At 47.9% G+C, this 16,551-nt stretch overlaps 1 protein-coding gene across 1 annotated transcript in view; it reads left to right on the top strand.

Moving 5' to 3' along the window:
• VWA8 (von Willebrand factor A domain containing 8) overlaps positions 1-16,551 on the top strand; it is a 1,418,144-nt gene that overhangs the window by 913,603 nt on the left and 487,990 nt on the right. The window contains exons 31-33 of the mRNA XM_078657276.1: positions 878-942; positions 3,317-3,442; positions 8,256-8,365. Coding sequence (XP_078513402.1) covers positions 878-942; positions 3,317-3,442; positions 8,256-8,365 — 301 coding nt within the window. The remainder of the gene's footprint in view (positions 1-877; positions 943-3,316; positions 3,443-8,255; positions 8,366-16,551) is intronic.

Here is a 16,551-nt window from a genome sequence, read left to right as displayed (position 1 = left end):
TGTTGAAATCCCTCATTAAGAGCAAATGCCCCTCCACAAAGTCCCCAACCCTATCCAGCAAGTCCTGGAGAAAACCATTCTGCCCAGAGTTGGGAGCATATACCACCACAAACGTGCACACTCTGCCGTAAAGTACTCCCTTGACCATCAGCCAGCGCCCTTCTTTGTCACAACTAACCCCCATAGGCTGAAAGTGTAGGGACGCCCAAAACATAAGAGCCACTCCCCTGTGTTTGGTGGATGCCGAGGACCTATAGATGAGAGGGAAGTGTTTGTGTCGGAGCCGAAGCTCATCTCTACGTGCCAGATGGGTCTCCTGGAGACCCACGATATCCAGGTGATGGTCAGATAAATATTTCCAAATCTTCTGGCGTTTTGAGTTGTTTTCAGTAGTACAGTTCATTACTTCAGTGTATTTACAGATAACTCACTGCTGGAGTCTATTTGTGCTTTCATTCTTCACAAAGGCTGATTTTTGTCAGATGGTTTTCTAGCAGGAATTACAGGGTTCATGATAGTAAGTTGCTGTATACACAGCACTGTGTTAAAACATGGTTTGTTTTTGATAACACATTGAAAGAAAATGACAGCACAAGCTGGGAGAGCCCGCAAGCATATCTACCAGACCATATCTCCCCCAAGATATTCCATCCTTGTTCCGTGTGTTAATGCGTAGCAGGAAAAAGGTCTTCAAGCTACTTCAACTCCTTGGTAACATTTCACTTATTAAATAGCACAGGTGGTATTATGGTTATTAGTATTCAGATGTTCTTGATATGAAGCACAGTGAGCTTTCCACTAAGTGACTATGTCTGACAATATGCAGTCCGTTAAATTATTTGCATTTATTTTCAATATTTGTATATGTTTTTTGTAGGATATTCACAAAATGTGCCGGGAATTCTCACATAAAAATTGGCTGGTGTTTTACAAAGAAAATGGGTGAGTTCAAGGGATTTATGCTTTTCTTATTTGTTGCAATTTTGTAACATTTTGGCAAGGTCTATAAGTGTGCCCGTACATGTTCATGGGTGTGTCTTTTCTAAAACATACGTGTATAGGATGTACCTCACATAGGCATGATGTATGAAGACAGACTAACGCAGTAAGTGACTTGCAGCAGATCATCGTGCAAATAATATATGATGGTGCTCCACTCTCACGTGCTGCAGGCTCTGTAGTGTTTCACAGCGTTATACCTTCCTCCTTCTATCCCTCCAATATTCCTTTTACAATACAAATAACAGACTAACATGCCCACCGCTCAAATCAAGTTAATTTCATATTTCCCTCCACTAATTCACCACTAATCCTTAATAGGTTCCAGAGTAGCCTGCTACTTGCCGAAAAGTGCTACGTCTCATCAGGGAAGCACACGCTATATAAATGCAAACCCTTCCCTTCTCCATCCCTCCACTATCCTTTTCATTCCAAATAACAGACAAATTAATCTCATATTTCACTATACTAATTCACTACTAATAATTTGTTGGTTCCGGAGTAGCATGCTACTCAACGAAAAAGCGATTCAACACCTCGTCAGGGGTAGTAAGCCTATATAAATGCAATTACAATACAATACAATACAGAAAAGCTGGTGCATTGAAATTTTCAGGCACTAAGAAGCCTGGATGCCCATTTGGTCTTTGTATTTATTTTTCTTTTAAATGTCAGATTCCATGTGACCATCAAGGATTTAATAGCAAAATATATTGCCTGCTCTTGACACAGAAGCAATTTTCAAGATTATGCAGTCTTGCACAAAATTCCGTAGTCTCTCAATTAGAGGTGAAACTGGTGGGAAAGAGTATTTTAGCTGGAATTATGTGCTTTTTTAACCCAATTTATTGTTTCCTATGCGTGAATGGGAAGTAAACCGGCTTCAGTTTGTTTTGTTGCTTCTCTGACGTAATGTGGTCTTCTAACATTTTCGAAATTACTCTATTTTAGCAGAATGAAAAAATGGGCTGTTAGTCTTAGTCACATACTAGTCCATCTTTTTTTGCTCTCTGTTCCACAAAAGACACGTACTAACGGTATCAGTCTGGAACACACCCCAAAAAGGACAGGATACCTCAACTGATAGGACACGTCCCACCTATAAGAAAATCAAGACACCACAAACATGTTTCATAATTTTGGGGGTTTTCTCAGTGAAGTTACTATCCCCCACATGCATCATTGAGACATTTTGCACTTCTTAATTTGCGAAAAATAAGGAATCGCAAATTAAGAAGTGCAAAATGGTATGCATAATTATTTTCGGTATTCATTTGTGATTCGGTAAAAATCGCAATTTTTACCGAATCCCAAATAAATACCGAATTCTTAAGTGCATTTTCGCTATTCCCATTGGTTCCTATGGGCCAAAAGGCCCATAGGAAGCAATGGGAAGGCATTAGCAAATTGCGAGTGGCACTTTGAAAATTTCAGGGAGGAGGACCCCCCCATGCACCCCTGAAATGTATTTTTCGCAAACATGAATGTTGAAAAAAAACATTTTCATCATTTGAAACACTTTTTCCAAATTTACCGAGTGGTTCAACCACTCGGTAAATTTGGCACCCTAATTGCGAATTTACACTTTGAAAAGTAATGATGCATTGCTTTTAAGAAATCGCACATCTGCGACTTCTTAAAAGCACCCGCAATTTTAGAACTCGCAAAAATGTTACGAATTCTAAAATTGCTTCATGCATCCCAAAAAGCACTTTTGCATTCGCAAACGGCCGATTTTAAGGAATCGCACCGTTTGCGACTACAAAAATGCTTGATGCATGTGGGGGTATGCAACTGATTTTCAGAGAAATATTTTGTAGAATTAAAAACGTATGTTCTTTTCTGAAAGAAAGAGAATTTGCCGTTGTGTTCTAAAGTTTTGAATTCTAGATTGAATGTTGTATAGCTTTATTTCACTCTGTGTGCCCCAGAAATGCCTTGTCAGCACCTGAGTCTATTTCTCTACTGTTTCATGCAGCGACAATGATTGTTTCATGTTAAAAAGGCTAAAAAGTTTGTGATCCACCATCGGACCGAGAGAACAGTGACTCAGACTCAGAGGGGGACAGCTGACTCGGGACTGCATACAAGAAGTGGGGTCTCAGGTGTTATAAAAATGTATATTTGTGACTTTGTAATACTGCATGAAGTCTTTATGGATGGGGTGCTGGGCTGTGCTGCAGGTTTATGCTCCAGATTGTTTTACTGTGTTCACAGTATGAAAACAAATAAAAAATGTTTTTAGAAAAAAAAGGCTAAAAAGGTATGTCTAAAAGCTTATATTTTAGTTTTTTTGCTCATCTCTAACTTTTTACAGAAACCAACTCAACGTGCTGGACGTTTTAGAAGGCTGTGCTCACAGCATATCCTTGCCTATCAACATCAAGTCTGTTTTCCTTGTAGCGGAAGACCGCTGGCTTCTTGTAGAAAGCAAGACAAATCAGTATGTTGAACATTTTTGTTTTAAAATTTCCAAAGAGTCCATTGCCATGGCTTTTTTATGTTAATGCACATTTATGCAAACTGCTTATTGCTCTGTATACATGACCTCATAAACCTATGCCTGTCTTACTACATTTTCTTGAAGTTTCTCTCTATCTCCTCATTCATGAGATTCTCATCCCCGCAAGGTCTCTCCTCAAACCTAACTTTGTTGTTAGATGTTGTTTAAATACTTGTAATTGTTTAGACGTTGCACTTTCTTCATCTTAGTAATGTAACATTATATCTACTAGTTTTATTTTCACAGCCACATGATCACGTTTGATTAGACGTTATATTCATTACTCATTTTATCAGTGTAAGTGGCTATCTGAATAATGTAATATATGTTGCTAAGTTTGCATTTAATTGGTTCAGTGTGCCAGCAAGAAATTTGGAATACGGTTCGACATGGCTTTATGAAGCGATGCTGCCCTGTGCTTGTCTGTTTCCTTGCATGTTTCCCTCTGTGAACTTGACAGGCACACAAGTCCACTGAGGGTTCTCTTACATACTGTCTATGAGGCACCAAAGCTGGGCTCTGATATTGAGGGGCACTCCGAGAGCCTACTTCTTTGCAAGCCTGGCTACCATCCCATCAACCCAAGCTCTGAGAGCACCAGTAGTGGTGACAAGATAATAAATGGTGGAGAAACAAGCCTTTTTACTTATATAGACCCACCAGCTCCTTCGAAGTAAAATCTGTGTGGCCCACTTTACTGGGGTCCTATGTTTGGAAGATGTGTTGAGTTCGACTATCCAAATATTTTGTGGATATGGGTTCATGTGTGATCTCTCATGTGTTCCTGAATTGGTGAATGTTGTAGTCCACTGATTTCAATGTGCCTGTCTTATCTTATCTTATCTTATCCAGAATTTATACAGCGCACGTACACCCAAGGGTTTCATGGCGCTAACCAACAGTGCTAGGAACTAAACCCATGGAGAAAAGAGGGGGGTTACGCCAGCTTCTGCACAAAGAGCCATGTCTTAAGTTGCTGCCTAAACTGGAGAAGAGTGGTAGCGGAACGAATCTCCAGGGTGAGGGTGTTCCATAGCTTGGCAGCAAGCGTGGCAAATCTGCGTCCTCCCTTACGTTGGAATTTGAAACGAGGAATGATCAGGAGGGTTTGAGAGGCAGACCGAAGATTGCGTAAAGGGATGTATTCAGGCAAAAGATCCTGAATAAACTTGGGGCTACGAACATTAAGGGCTTTGAACATCATGCAGGCAGTTTTGAAGAGAGTACGTTGTACAACAGGAAGCCAACGCAATTGCTTGAGCAGCGGTCTAGCGGATTGCCAACGAGAGAGGCGATAGATAAGTCTGGCAGCTTGGTTCTGAGCCAGCTGCAGACGCTTGCTGAGGGCAACCGGAAGGCCAAGATAAATGGCATTAGAGTAATCTAAGTGCGACAGCACTAGGGCCATTACAACCTGAGTCAAGGCGGATTGGGCAAACAATCGGCTATCTTCTTTATTCTGCAAAGCTGAAAAAAGCATGATGACACTACAGCATTAAGATGAGGTCTCAATGAGAGCTCATCATCAATCAAAACCCCCAAGCTTTTCACAGATTTGGATGGATTGGGAGGGGGGCCAAGTATAGAAGGCCAGTAATGAGGTCCCCAGAAGAGCTTACTTTTGCCGAACAGAACCAATTCTGTCTTTCCAGGATTCAGCTTGAGATGGTTACTGTCCATCCATTGACCTATAAAAAGCAGGGTGGATTGAAATTGAAGGGCAGATTCAGGGGAGTCGTCGATAGTGAAGGTGAGTTGCAGATCGTCTGTATAGTTGAAAGTGGTTACTTTAAAGGATTGTAATAAGTTCAACAGAGGGAACATGTAAATGTTAAACAGGATCGGTGATAAGGAAGAGCCCTGCGGGACTCCGCAGGTAGTGTACAATTTAGATGAAGAAAAGGGGGGAAGACCTACAGATTGGGAACGGGAACTGAGGAAAGACCTAACCCAGTCGTGGGCGAGGCTGCGTATGCCGGCTAGTTTGACACGGTCGAGAAGAATGTCATGGTCGACCGTGTCAAACGCGGCCGACAGATCAAGCAGAACCAGGGCCTGGGGAATGCCTAGGTCTGCATTGTGGCGTAGAGAATCCAGAACTGCTGTAATAGCTGCTTCGGTGGAGTGGGCTGGGCGAAATCCCGCTTGGACAGGGTCTAAAAAATCCGGCTGTTCAATGAAGTTAGAAAGATGAGTGGTGACATGAGCTTCCAGAACTTTCGCCAGATAAGGTAACAAAGAGATAGGCCTATAGTTCGAAAGTATGGCAGGGTCCCAGCCTGGCTTCTTCTGTAATGGTACTACCACAGCCTCTTTAAAGGAGCTAGGTACCACGCCCGATACTAGGTAGCTGTTGAGAAGGCTCAGTATGGGCAGGGGAAGGGCAGTGATCCCTTTTTTTAAGATCTGGGGTGGACAGCAATCATGAGGGGAGCCTGACTTGACCCTAGCTGTCAGGGCAAGCAGGGACGGGACATCCATCAGAGGAAAGGAATCAAGGGAAGAAGTATTGGAAATCAAGGTAGCATCATAGGGAGTAGGGAGGGTAACTGGGATGCTGGACTTGATGAGCTTAATTTTATCTTGAAAATATTTATTAAGGGTATTACAAAAGTCTTGCGTGGCTTTAGGTTTGGGCTGGGTTCTTGCTGGATTAGTGAGTTTGTCAACAATGGAAAAAATGTCCTTCGACCTATTAAGAGAGTTTTCAATAATGTTGGAAAAAAATTCCGCTTTGCAAATAGAACGGCCTTCATATAGGTAGAGGTGCCTGTGTACCTCAATTTGGTGGACAGCTTTGTGCAAGTCTGCTCTGAACCTAGGCTATGTCTTGGATCTCTCTCTACAAAACCGTGTGTTTCTGTTGGTGGGAAGAGGTTGCAGACCAACCCCTTGAACTAGCTGAGCTTTCCCTGCTAAGATAAAACCAACCCATCCCCGTATCCATATATATGAATAATTAAAAATTAACTTGCAATGTAAAAATTATTACGATGTAATGGTACTGTTGGTGTAGTGAATTGTGATGTTGTGTCCCGATGTAGTGACTCCCAATGTTGCACATCACGAATTAATGACAGTCAATCGTTACTGCAAAGTGTGACCCTCGTAACAAAATCTAATGAGGAGAAGGGCAGCTAATAGAGAGAACTGGTTTCTTCCAAAATATATTGATCTTGTATGTTTTCTTAAAAGATAAGAAATCACTAATGTAAGCATGGGACTCTGTAGAACCTCTTTCTCTCATTAGAAAAATTAAGAAAAATGTGGCGATGAACTCTGGTCTATTGCTCCTGTCAGTCACAGCTTTTTCTGTCTCCTGGCCCTTCTGCACTTTCCAGCTATAATAGGAAAGTTCTGCCGGCAACCAGGTGTCATTTTACAAGACTTAGGCCTCTTGTGGTATTTTGAGCAGCTTTCTAGTTCCAGAAATTAGCAATACAAATGGACACCCAATTCCCAGCTCTGTCATATATCAGGCTGATAGGGGCTCTTAGAGGCCTTTTTAATTCTGCACCATGCCGCCCTCCGAGAGTGATCACGCAAGGGTTTTGTTTAACGATGCGAAACCCTGATCAAATCATACTAAAGACCTTGCTGTTCTCTTTTGTAATATTGTCGGCAAACTGGCTCAGTTCATGTTTTAGAAATCTGTTTTGTAGAGCAATTATGTCGGAGTCCTTTTTACTACAGAAGACCTCAATGCCAAAAGTCCTAATCTTTTGTGTCCCGCCATCTTTTGCCAAACTCTTCCAATGGTAAGCTCTGTTCTCCCTCCCATGGATAAAAAAAACCCTTGGGGTCCTGGTTTGCACCTTTCCAATTCTTTAAGTGGGTCCATCTGGCTGAGGATATCTGCTGTACACAAAGAGACCAAGGAACCAATTCTGAATCAATCGGAGTGGTATTCCTTGTTGGGATACAGCCCAGCTTGATCACCAGTTTTGTATGTTCCTGCAGTTACTGTTGTTGGAACACTGGATCCGTTTTTTTAGGTATGTTTCTACATCCGGTATGACCACCTTGGACTGCAGGGCAGTTGCCGAGGCCACTGACACAGACCTGGCCACACAAGAACCTGCCAAACACCAAAGACACTTCCAACCCCACCATGTTTCCCCTCCTTGAGACCTGGATTGCCCCATCTCCCATTTGCCTCTTGCTCAGAGGATGAGCCAAAAATCTGAGATAACTATGAGGAAAAGGACCCAGTAAAATTCAACCATGCAAAGAAGGAATTATTGACTGGAGTCGCTAATTTCAACCTCAGTAATTCCAGCCTTACATCTCGTGCATCTCGTAATCAGACCCCAAGTGTTGTAGTTTCCTTTGATAGGGAAATGTGACCTGGTTGAAAAGTGGGTGTCAATCTTATCTCAATTCCTACAGACTAGTTCTGCAGCATACCTCTGAAGTCAGGCTTTTGGCGCTGTAGCCCCAGAAAAAGGAGGGGTGAAATAAGACATATAGAAAACATGGAAAAGAGTAGAGTAAACCATCAAAATCTAATATTTCGATCCTTCGATTTTGCCACCCTTACTTACCTCCCTTCTGTCATTATCCGATCTGTTGCATTTTCCAAAACATTGAAAGACTTGTGTGAACGGGTTAGGGCTTACAGAGCATAGGAAAAAGATCGATGTTCAATTGCGCTTTTGTGAACATACAATAATCAAACAATGTGTAACATTAATTGTCAGTGTAGAAAATGTTGAATCTGTTTTAATAGTCTTCTTTTCTTTACCACTTTCAGAAAATTCCTCTTAACTAAGCCATTAAATATGAGCGTGGAGAATGCTGGAGTGTGCCAGCTGCATGCAGTCAGCGAAGAACCCAACAGCACTGGATTTGGTGTAACATCAGGTACAGCCCATCTCCTTTACCTGTCCTGTATCTGCAAACCAGTGGATTCCTTCGACCAGGTGGAGCTTACTGGAATGATATAAGTCATTGTGTAGAGATTTTATTAAATAAAGATGTAGATATTTCTGTTTGTGTCGGGAACTAGAGTGATACATACACTGCCCACTAAAGTGCTGAATCCTTTTGTCCTACACATTCCTTTATTTTGACTAACCTTCCCAGACCAGTTTTAAAGGTATCACAATTGATGCGTGTTTACAGCATGTGTTTGATACACAGAGAATGAAAACGTAAATCTCAGGGTTTAACTCAAAAGCGCAAACAAGCACTGGTAACCTTAATGTTTGGAAATGTTCTTGCATTTTTAAAGAATAGTTTTCTACACTGGCCTGAACTGGGTGATCAGTTCCAAAAGGGAGATGGTCAGGAGGGCCGACTAGGAGTATTAGGACAGTTACCTTGTCACCAAAGCACTCTCAAGTGCAGTTCCAACTTTTATGCTCAGACCATCATAGACTTCAGTAGAGTGGTGCTGATGCAAGGGATACATGATGCTGTAGGATGCTGAGGGTGTTGTGTGGTCAACGGGGAGCTTCCTGGGTTGTTCCTCAGTCCACGGTTTAGGCAGGGTGACTTTGGCCACAAAGTTGATGTCTCTTGAAGCTCATTTTGTCCCAGCAGAAGTCCAGTTTCAATTGGACTACTGGTCTCTGGTCACAGCAAATCCAGCATTTCTTCTTGGTGGAGGCTAGGGTCCATCTTGGAGGATCAATCTGTACTCTGACAACTCTCGTGGGTCCTGCAGACTCGGGTGCAACTTTTGAGTATAGAGGAGTGGTCTTCTTGGCTGCACGTTGGCAGTCAGTCGCAATTCAATACTTGTGGCTTCTGACTGGCCAGGACAGGCTACTTCAGCTATTATGGCCCTGGTGCTGGAACAAGAAGTCAGCTGCCTTACAATGACTTCCGGCTATGTGTGGCATCTACCTATCCATGAGTGCACTATTGTGCCTACTCCCAAGATGTCTGAACCCCTGTCTTGGTGTGGGGAGCATGGTAGCCGGCCTTAAAGATGTGGCTACTTAAGAACTACACTCTCACAGAAAAAATGGTTTGCCAACTGGTTTCCTTTCTCTGTTTCTGCCACCAGCCAGTCTACCTGAACAAAGGGTCAGCCCTTCCTGAGTGTGGTTGCCTTTTGCCCCTCAAAAGCGTCTTCCCCTTTGAAGCTTTGCCTTTTGGGCTCACACCGTATGTGGCTCCCTGCGTGGGGGAAGTAACACGTCTCCCACAAGCAGGCCTCTATTGTTCCTGTGCTTGGGAGCTGATCACACTCCCCAGGAGGGCCGAAGACTCTCTGGTGGCCAGCATCTGTGAATGGCCAATGGTGAAACTGGTCAGCAAAGTGGCAACTTTCATAAAGTTGCCTTTCCTTAAGAGTTACATTAAAGTCGACTTGGGCGTTAAGTCAGGTTTAATGCCACGATTAAGGTGAAATATTGAAGTACCCTTTTTGGCGGTCTTTCAGGAATGAGCACAGCTGAGGTACCTGCATGTTACCCTGTACTTGACAGTGAAGCCTCCAGTTTTTCCACAGCAAAAACAACAATTTGGGGCTTTTACTGTTAGTACATGTGAAACTACATGTCCTTTCTAATAATATACAGCTTCCTACATTAGGAATCGATGGGTTTCCTTAAGGGAGACATACCATTAAGTGAAGTGTGGCTTTGCAATGGGTTTAAATGGCAAAGTCACTCTAGCTGTTTAAAACTCCTCTTCTAGTCGGCAGTCACACTCAGTGGCACAATCAATGCAGCAGTCCTGGGTGGACTCTTCAACTTACAGGCCCTTGGTACCATATACTAGCGACTTATAAGTGAGTTAATTTATGCCACGTCAACATACATGTTGTAAAGGGTTAGAACACTGGCACTGAGGTCTGGTTAGCAGGCCTCAGTGCACTCTTGGAGTCGAAAAACCAGCATCAGCCCAAACCTTTGGAGGCGACCATGCAAAAAGAGGCATTTTCTTACAATTAGCAACCTTCTTCATTGGTCAACCTCCATTTGTGCTCAACCCTGGAACAAACAGTCTCTATGACTAGCTGCCAACAGACAAGTTGCAAGACAAGTTAGCTGCATGTGGACTGGTGCCTCACCTTTGGGCCTGTGCATACAGGGGGTGTTTTTTTATACTTACCGCACTCCTGTCTCAGCTCTATGGAGAACATGGACTCCGAGTCAGGTGGCGCAAGACAGTGATCGCAATGACCCAGCTGCAGCTGGACAGCACAGTCATGGAGGGAGCATATCATTCCTCTTTGTACTGCACTTTGACACGTGGACTGACCCTCGGCCCTACCTTCGGGAAGTGGTCTCTAGCTGGACTGCACCAGAAAACCAGAGAAACTAGTGATCTGACCAAGCCTTCTTCCTACAAATTGTCGCGTAGCTGGTCTGTCAGCACCATTCGGGCATACAGTGCTGATTGGTGCTTTTGTTTACTGCAGTGCCTGAGGTGCGTGGGAGTGGTATTCGGAGCCAGGTAGCACAAGGCTATGATCGTATCGATCTGGCGGCAACTCTGCAAGATTAATGCAGTCACAAAGGGAGCACAACATTTCCACTGCAAAGTAAATGGTATATGCTGCATATAGACAAAGACTTGTGCAGTTAAACGCTGTCTCTGAACTCTAAAAGGTTAAAATGCTTGCTGAATCTAAACAAAATCAGCCTGGGCTGGCTAACAACAAAGAAAGTAAGTAAACAAACGGAATATTTGAAAACTCTTGACAGTTGCAAAAGTTTAACAAGGGGGCCCCCTGGAAAGTGTACGCCCTTGGCCAGAGCCCTCTTTACCCATGCCTTAAAACGTCTCTGGCCATTGGTAAATATCTGCCATCCCTAAGACATATGCATGGTTTTCTGTGTTTATATACATTTTGTAATTTTTAAGCTGAGAGGCTACTAGGGATCTTGCAATAGCAGAAGAAACATGTTGACCTGTTAGGAACTGGGTTCATTATCCACCTTGAGTTCCCCACACTATTTTAATGTCCCAACCCAGGCGTGTCCTAATTAAAGGTTTATGCTCTGAGGTTAGGATTTTTAATCCACACTCACTTCTTATATGGAGTTCCCTAGAATATTAGTTTGCACTATGCACTTTTTTCAAAAAGAGCTCTCACTTTACGCTGATGAACTTGCTCACCTCCTTATAACAACGATCGGGTGAGTGTAGGTTGGTCGATGATGAATCATGGCACCTGGGTGGTGTGTGAGGCCATACCAACAACTTAGAAAAAAACAAAAATTCTCTTATCTCAGAGGACAGGCCGACACACCACAATTGTGAGATTCTACTCTTTTTTACATCCTCACCAATACCGTTACTGGCGTGTGTGTGTGTGTTGTTTCTTCAGCATTGCGCCTGCTTTTTTGTGTGTATGGTTACTGTTTTAGGGAGACCGGAGCTGGGCTTGTATACTCTCTCCTTCCTCCTCTCCTTGTCATTGGTAAAAATTATTACTGGACGCCATGTGCATCTTGCCATCAGCACTGAAGTAGAATTTGACTCTATTATTAAAGCATATATTGCTGGTGGTGGTATAATCCCACAAACCCACAAATCTTTTATAATCTCTTATTGTGATTGTTTGCTTTTATACCTCTACATGCTGACTTACAAGGGCTTTAAAGCACTTACACAACTGTGCAAAAGAGACAGAGCAACATTAAACCAGAGTGCCATGGTTAAATGATAAATAACTTGCAATGCACAAAGAGTAGCTGTAAAAGTAAATAACATTCTGGCACTTATAAATGAATATTGGCACCAGTGTAGTTCTTAAATACTGTCACTTCAGACCAAACTCTTTAGTTCTGTGTAAAAGGCAGGCAATCTGAAAGAAACAGGTTAGTATTAGATTCCTTACCTTAGAATATCCCCAGGCGTCAGTCTGGATCCGGAAACTTTTGCGTAGCAGTACCCCTGCGCGTCGGTAGGCGTCGTCTGCAGGCGTCCCCTGCGGCTCCGCGTCGTCGGCGTCGTGCGCCGTGATGACGTCGCTGGAGTATATAGACGCCGCCTCCGCGCGCTGACGTCAGTTCTTCTTTTTTCCGCGCCAGTTAGCGCAGATCCGAAGAGCAGTACTCCGGTCTTTTGACCAAGTGTTTATAAAACGTAATCTTTCTACGGTGCCGGTAGGATGCCTGGGTTTAAGAGCTGCGACGAGTGAGACCGCATGATGTCGGTCACCGACCACCATCGACTCTGCCTCCGGTGTCTGGGCGCGGACCACGACGTGGAGTCCTGCGTCGACTGTCGGGCCTTGACTGGAAAAGCTAGGCGGGAGCGGTCCCGCAAGCTTCTCGAGCTCCGAGTGTCGGCCCCGCGTCGAGAGCGGTCCCGGTCCGGTCGGAGGTCGAGGGAGCGGTCGAGGGAACGATCGCGGAGCCGCCATGGGCGCTCCGGGAGTCGCCACCATTCCTCCGGTTCGTCAGGTAAGCACAAGAAGTCGGGGCGTCGCCATCGCACCCCTGACTCCCCCCGACGCCCGCGTGCTGCGGCCGGGGGCTCGGGTGACCCCACCCCCGCGGGCCCGCGTGGGTCGCCGACGCCGTCTACCCCATACCCGTCGGTCCCTGGGGAAGGCGCGTCGCGTGAGGAGATCGAGGCCTTCCTCATTGCTATGAGGGCGAGGTCTCCTCCGGCGGGGCCTTCGGCGCCTGCGGGGCCGTCGGTCCCGTCTGGGGGCCCGAGTGGTTCGGGTGCTTCTGCCCCGACGCCGCCGGTGGCTCCGGTCCCGGCGCCGCTGGGTCCCTCAGGTTCGTCGCCGGCTGGTCTCCCGGCCTCTCCGGCGTCGGTTCCTTTGGGCCAACCCGTGGTACCGCCTCCGCGTAGTGCGGCGACTCCGCCGTCGGCTCCGGCCGGCGTCGGGTCCCCGGCACCGGCGCCGCGCGGCGCCACCCCCCTTTCCTCCCCGACTCCGGACACGGAGTCGGACCGGCGTCGGCCGACGCCGGATTCGACGCCGATGGGGCCCGTTGACCCCGATGTCTATATCGTCGACCCAGAATATGGGTATGATGAGGATGAGTATGGAGAGGGTTGGGAGGGGTCTGAGGACCCTTTATCCCGTGCCTGCCAGTATGATGTGGACTGGGTAGGTGATCTGGGTGATGCCAGTGGCCTGGACGAGTCGCCCAACCCTGGGTTTGTCTCCCCGTCCCCTGTGGCGTCCGAGGCAGGTGCTGCCTATTCAGTGGTCCTGATGAGGGCTGCCAAGGCCTTACACCTTGAGCTCCCCGTCGCGAAGGTCAAACCGAACATTCTGACCGAAGTGTTTAAACCGCAGTCATGCCCCCAGGAGCCTCTGCTGCCGTTTAATGAGGCCCTGACGGATGTCCTTTTGGGCACCTGGTCCAGGCCCGCTTCCGGTGCACCGGTTGACCGGAATGTGGCACGGCGTCACCGTCCATGCACGGACGACCCGGCCTTTTTATCCACCCATCCCTCCCCGGAGAGTCTGGTGATCCAGGCCTCCACTTCGCAGTCCGCATTTCCTACGGCTCCGCCCGATCGGGAATCAAAGCGGTATGACCAGTTTGGTAAAAAGGTCTTTTCCTCTTTGAGCGCTGGACTGCGGTCTTGTAATACCGCGTGCCTCTTGGGCCGCTACACCCACTCCCTGTGGGACACGGTCGAAGAGTGTTTGCCGCAATGCCCCCAGGAAGTGCGGGACAAGCTTACCCGGGCCTTGGTTGAAGGACGGGATGCGGCGCGGTACTCGATCCGTTGTGGTCTGGACACGACCGACTCCCTGGGACGGGCCATGTCCACGACGGTGGCGATTCGTCGCCATGCTTGGCTGAGATCTGCCAACTTCTCGCCAGACGTCCAAAATACACTCATGGACATGCCATTTGATGGCAGTCGCCTGTTTGGTGACAAAGCGGACCACGCGCTGGAGCGCTTCAAGGACTCCAGGGTCACGGCCAAGTCCTTGGGTCTTTCGACCCAGCGCCAGCAGACGGGTTCGTTTCGCCCCTTTCGTGGCCAAGGGAGGGGCGGTCCCACACGTGCTGCCAGCCACGCGCCGCAGAACGCTCCCCAGCGCGGTGGCGGCCGTGGTTTCCGCCGTGGTGGCGGTAGAGGCCAGCGGCGAGGTCAGTCCACGCCTCCCCCCGCTGCTGCATCCAAGCCTTCCTAGTCCGAGCTTTCGGGCTCACGTGACGCCAGTGGGTGGCAGGGTTCGCCATCACCACTCCCGCTGGCGCACGATAACATCGGACAGGTGGGTGCTGCAGCTCGTTCGGTGGGGCTACGCCCTCCCCTTCGAGTCCACTCCTCCAGCCATGCCACCGCAGAACCACCGTGTGTCGGGGGACCACTTGACACTTCTGCAGGAGGAAGTTACGGCCCTCTTGGCCAAGGGGGCCATCGAGCGCGTTCCTGGGCCAGAAGTAGGGTGTGGTTGCTACTCCCACTACTTTCTGGTGCCCAAGAAGGACAAAGGAGGCCTGCGTCCTATCTTGGACCTACGGAACGTCAACGGCTTCCTCCGAAAGGAGAAGTTCAAGATGTTGACTTTGGCTCAGGTCTTGGCTGCTCTAGACCCACAAGACTGGATGGTAGCGTTGGACTTGCAGGATGCGTATTTTCACATCCCCGTCCTGCCGGCCCACCGGCGTTACCTGCGGTTCACGGTAGGCCACGAGCACTTTCAGTTTATCGTGCTCCCATTCGGCCTTACCAGCGCCCCACGGGTGTTCACGAAAGTGATGGCGGTGGTCGCAGCTCATCTGCGCCGGTTAGGGGTTTCGGTCTTCCCCTACCTCGACGACTGGTTGTTGAAGGCGGGCTCGCCCCAGACAGTCGTCCACCACCTTCAGATGACGGCAGACCTCCTGCACGAGCTGGGGTTTTCCATCAATGTGCCGAAATCACACCTGTGTCCCTCTCAAAAGCTCCTTTTCATCGGAGCGGTTCTCGACTCAGCGCAGTTTCGGGTTTATCCCCCGGAACGGCGGGTCCGGGATATTCAGGCTCTGATTCCCATCTTTCAGCCGTTATCCCGGGTTTCGGTCAGGTTGACGCTGCGGCTTCTGGGGCTGATGGCCTCCTGCATCCTACTGGTGCATCACGCCAGGTGGCGGATGCGGGCTCTGCAGTGGGACCTGAAGTTTCAGTGGGCCCAGCATCAGGGCAACCTATCCGACCATGTCCTGATCTCGGAGGGCACTGCGAGACAGTTGCAGTGGTGGCTTACGGACCGCGATTGGGTCAGAGGCAGATCCCTCTCCCTTCCCCAACCGGAGCACGTGGTTGTGACGGACGCGTCCCTCCAGGGCTGGGGTGGCCACTTGGGAGAGGCGGAGATCAGAGGCATCTGGTCTCCGGCGGAGTCCCGGCTCCATATCAACCTGTTGGAGCTACGGGCGATTCGCCTAGCACTGAAGGCATTCCTCCCCTTTGTCAACGGGAGTGTAGTGCAGGTGTTCACGGACAACACCACCGCCATGTGGTACTGCAACAAACAGGGCGGTGTGGGGTCGTGGACCCTTTGCCAGGAGGCTCTGCGTCTCTGGCAATGGCTGGAACGTCAGGGCGTGACTCTGACGGTTCAACACCTGGCAGGTTCTCTGAACGCCAGGGCGGACGAACTCAGCCGTCGGTGCTCGGTGGATCACGAATGGCGTCTGAACTCGGACGTGGCGAGAGGCCTCTTTCAGCAATGGGGAGAGCCTTGGTTAGATCTATTCGCCACAGAAGAGAACGCGCAATGTCATCAGTTCTGCGCGTTGGAGTTTCCAAGACGGCACTCGCTCGGCGACGCCTTTCGGCGCGAGTGGAGTTGCGGTCTGTTGTACGCCTTTCCGCCTATACCACTTCTGCCCAGAGTGCTGAAGAAGATCAGGCGCGACCGGGCCCAAGTTATCCTTGTGGCTCCGGACTGGGCTCGAAGGTACTGGTATCCCGAGCTACTCAGCATGACAGTCGGTCCCTCGATCCGCCTGCCCCTTCAGGAGGACCTTCTGTCGCAGCAGCAGGGGACGGTCCTCCACCCGAACCTGTCCAGTCTCCACCTCCATGCTTGGAGATTGAGCGGCGACAGTTGAGGCCATTTGACTTGCCTCCTGAAGTCTGTGATGTTATTCTGGCAGCCAGGCGTCCCTCCACAA

The sequence above is a fragment of the Lissotriton helveticus genome, chromosome 8, assembly GCF_964261635.1.
Source record: "Lissotriton helveticus chromosome 8, aLisHel1.1, whole genome shotgun sequence".
Taxonomy (NCBI): Eukaryota; Metazoa; Chordata; class Amphibia; order Caudata; family Salamandridae; genus Lissotriton; species Lissotriton helveticus.
The sequence above is the reverse complement of the archived record's forward strand: the minus strand, read 5'-3'. Positions and strand labels throughout refer to the sequence as shown.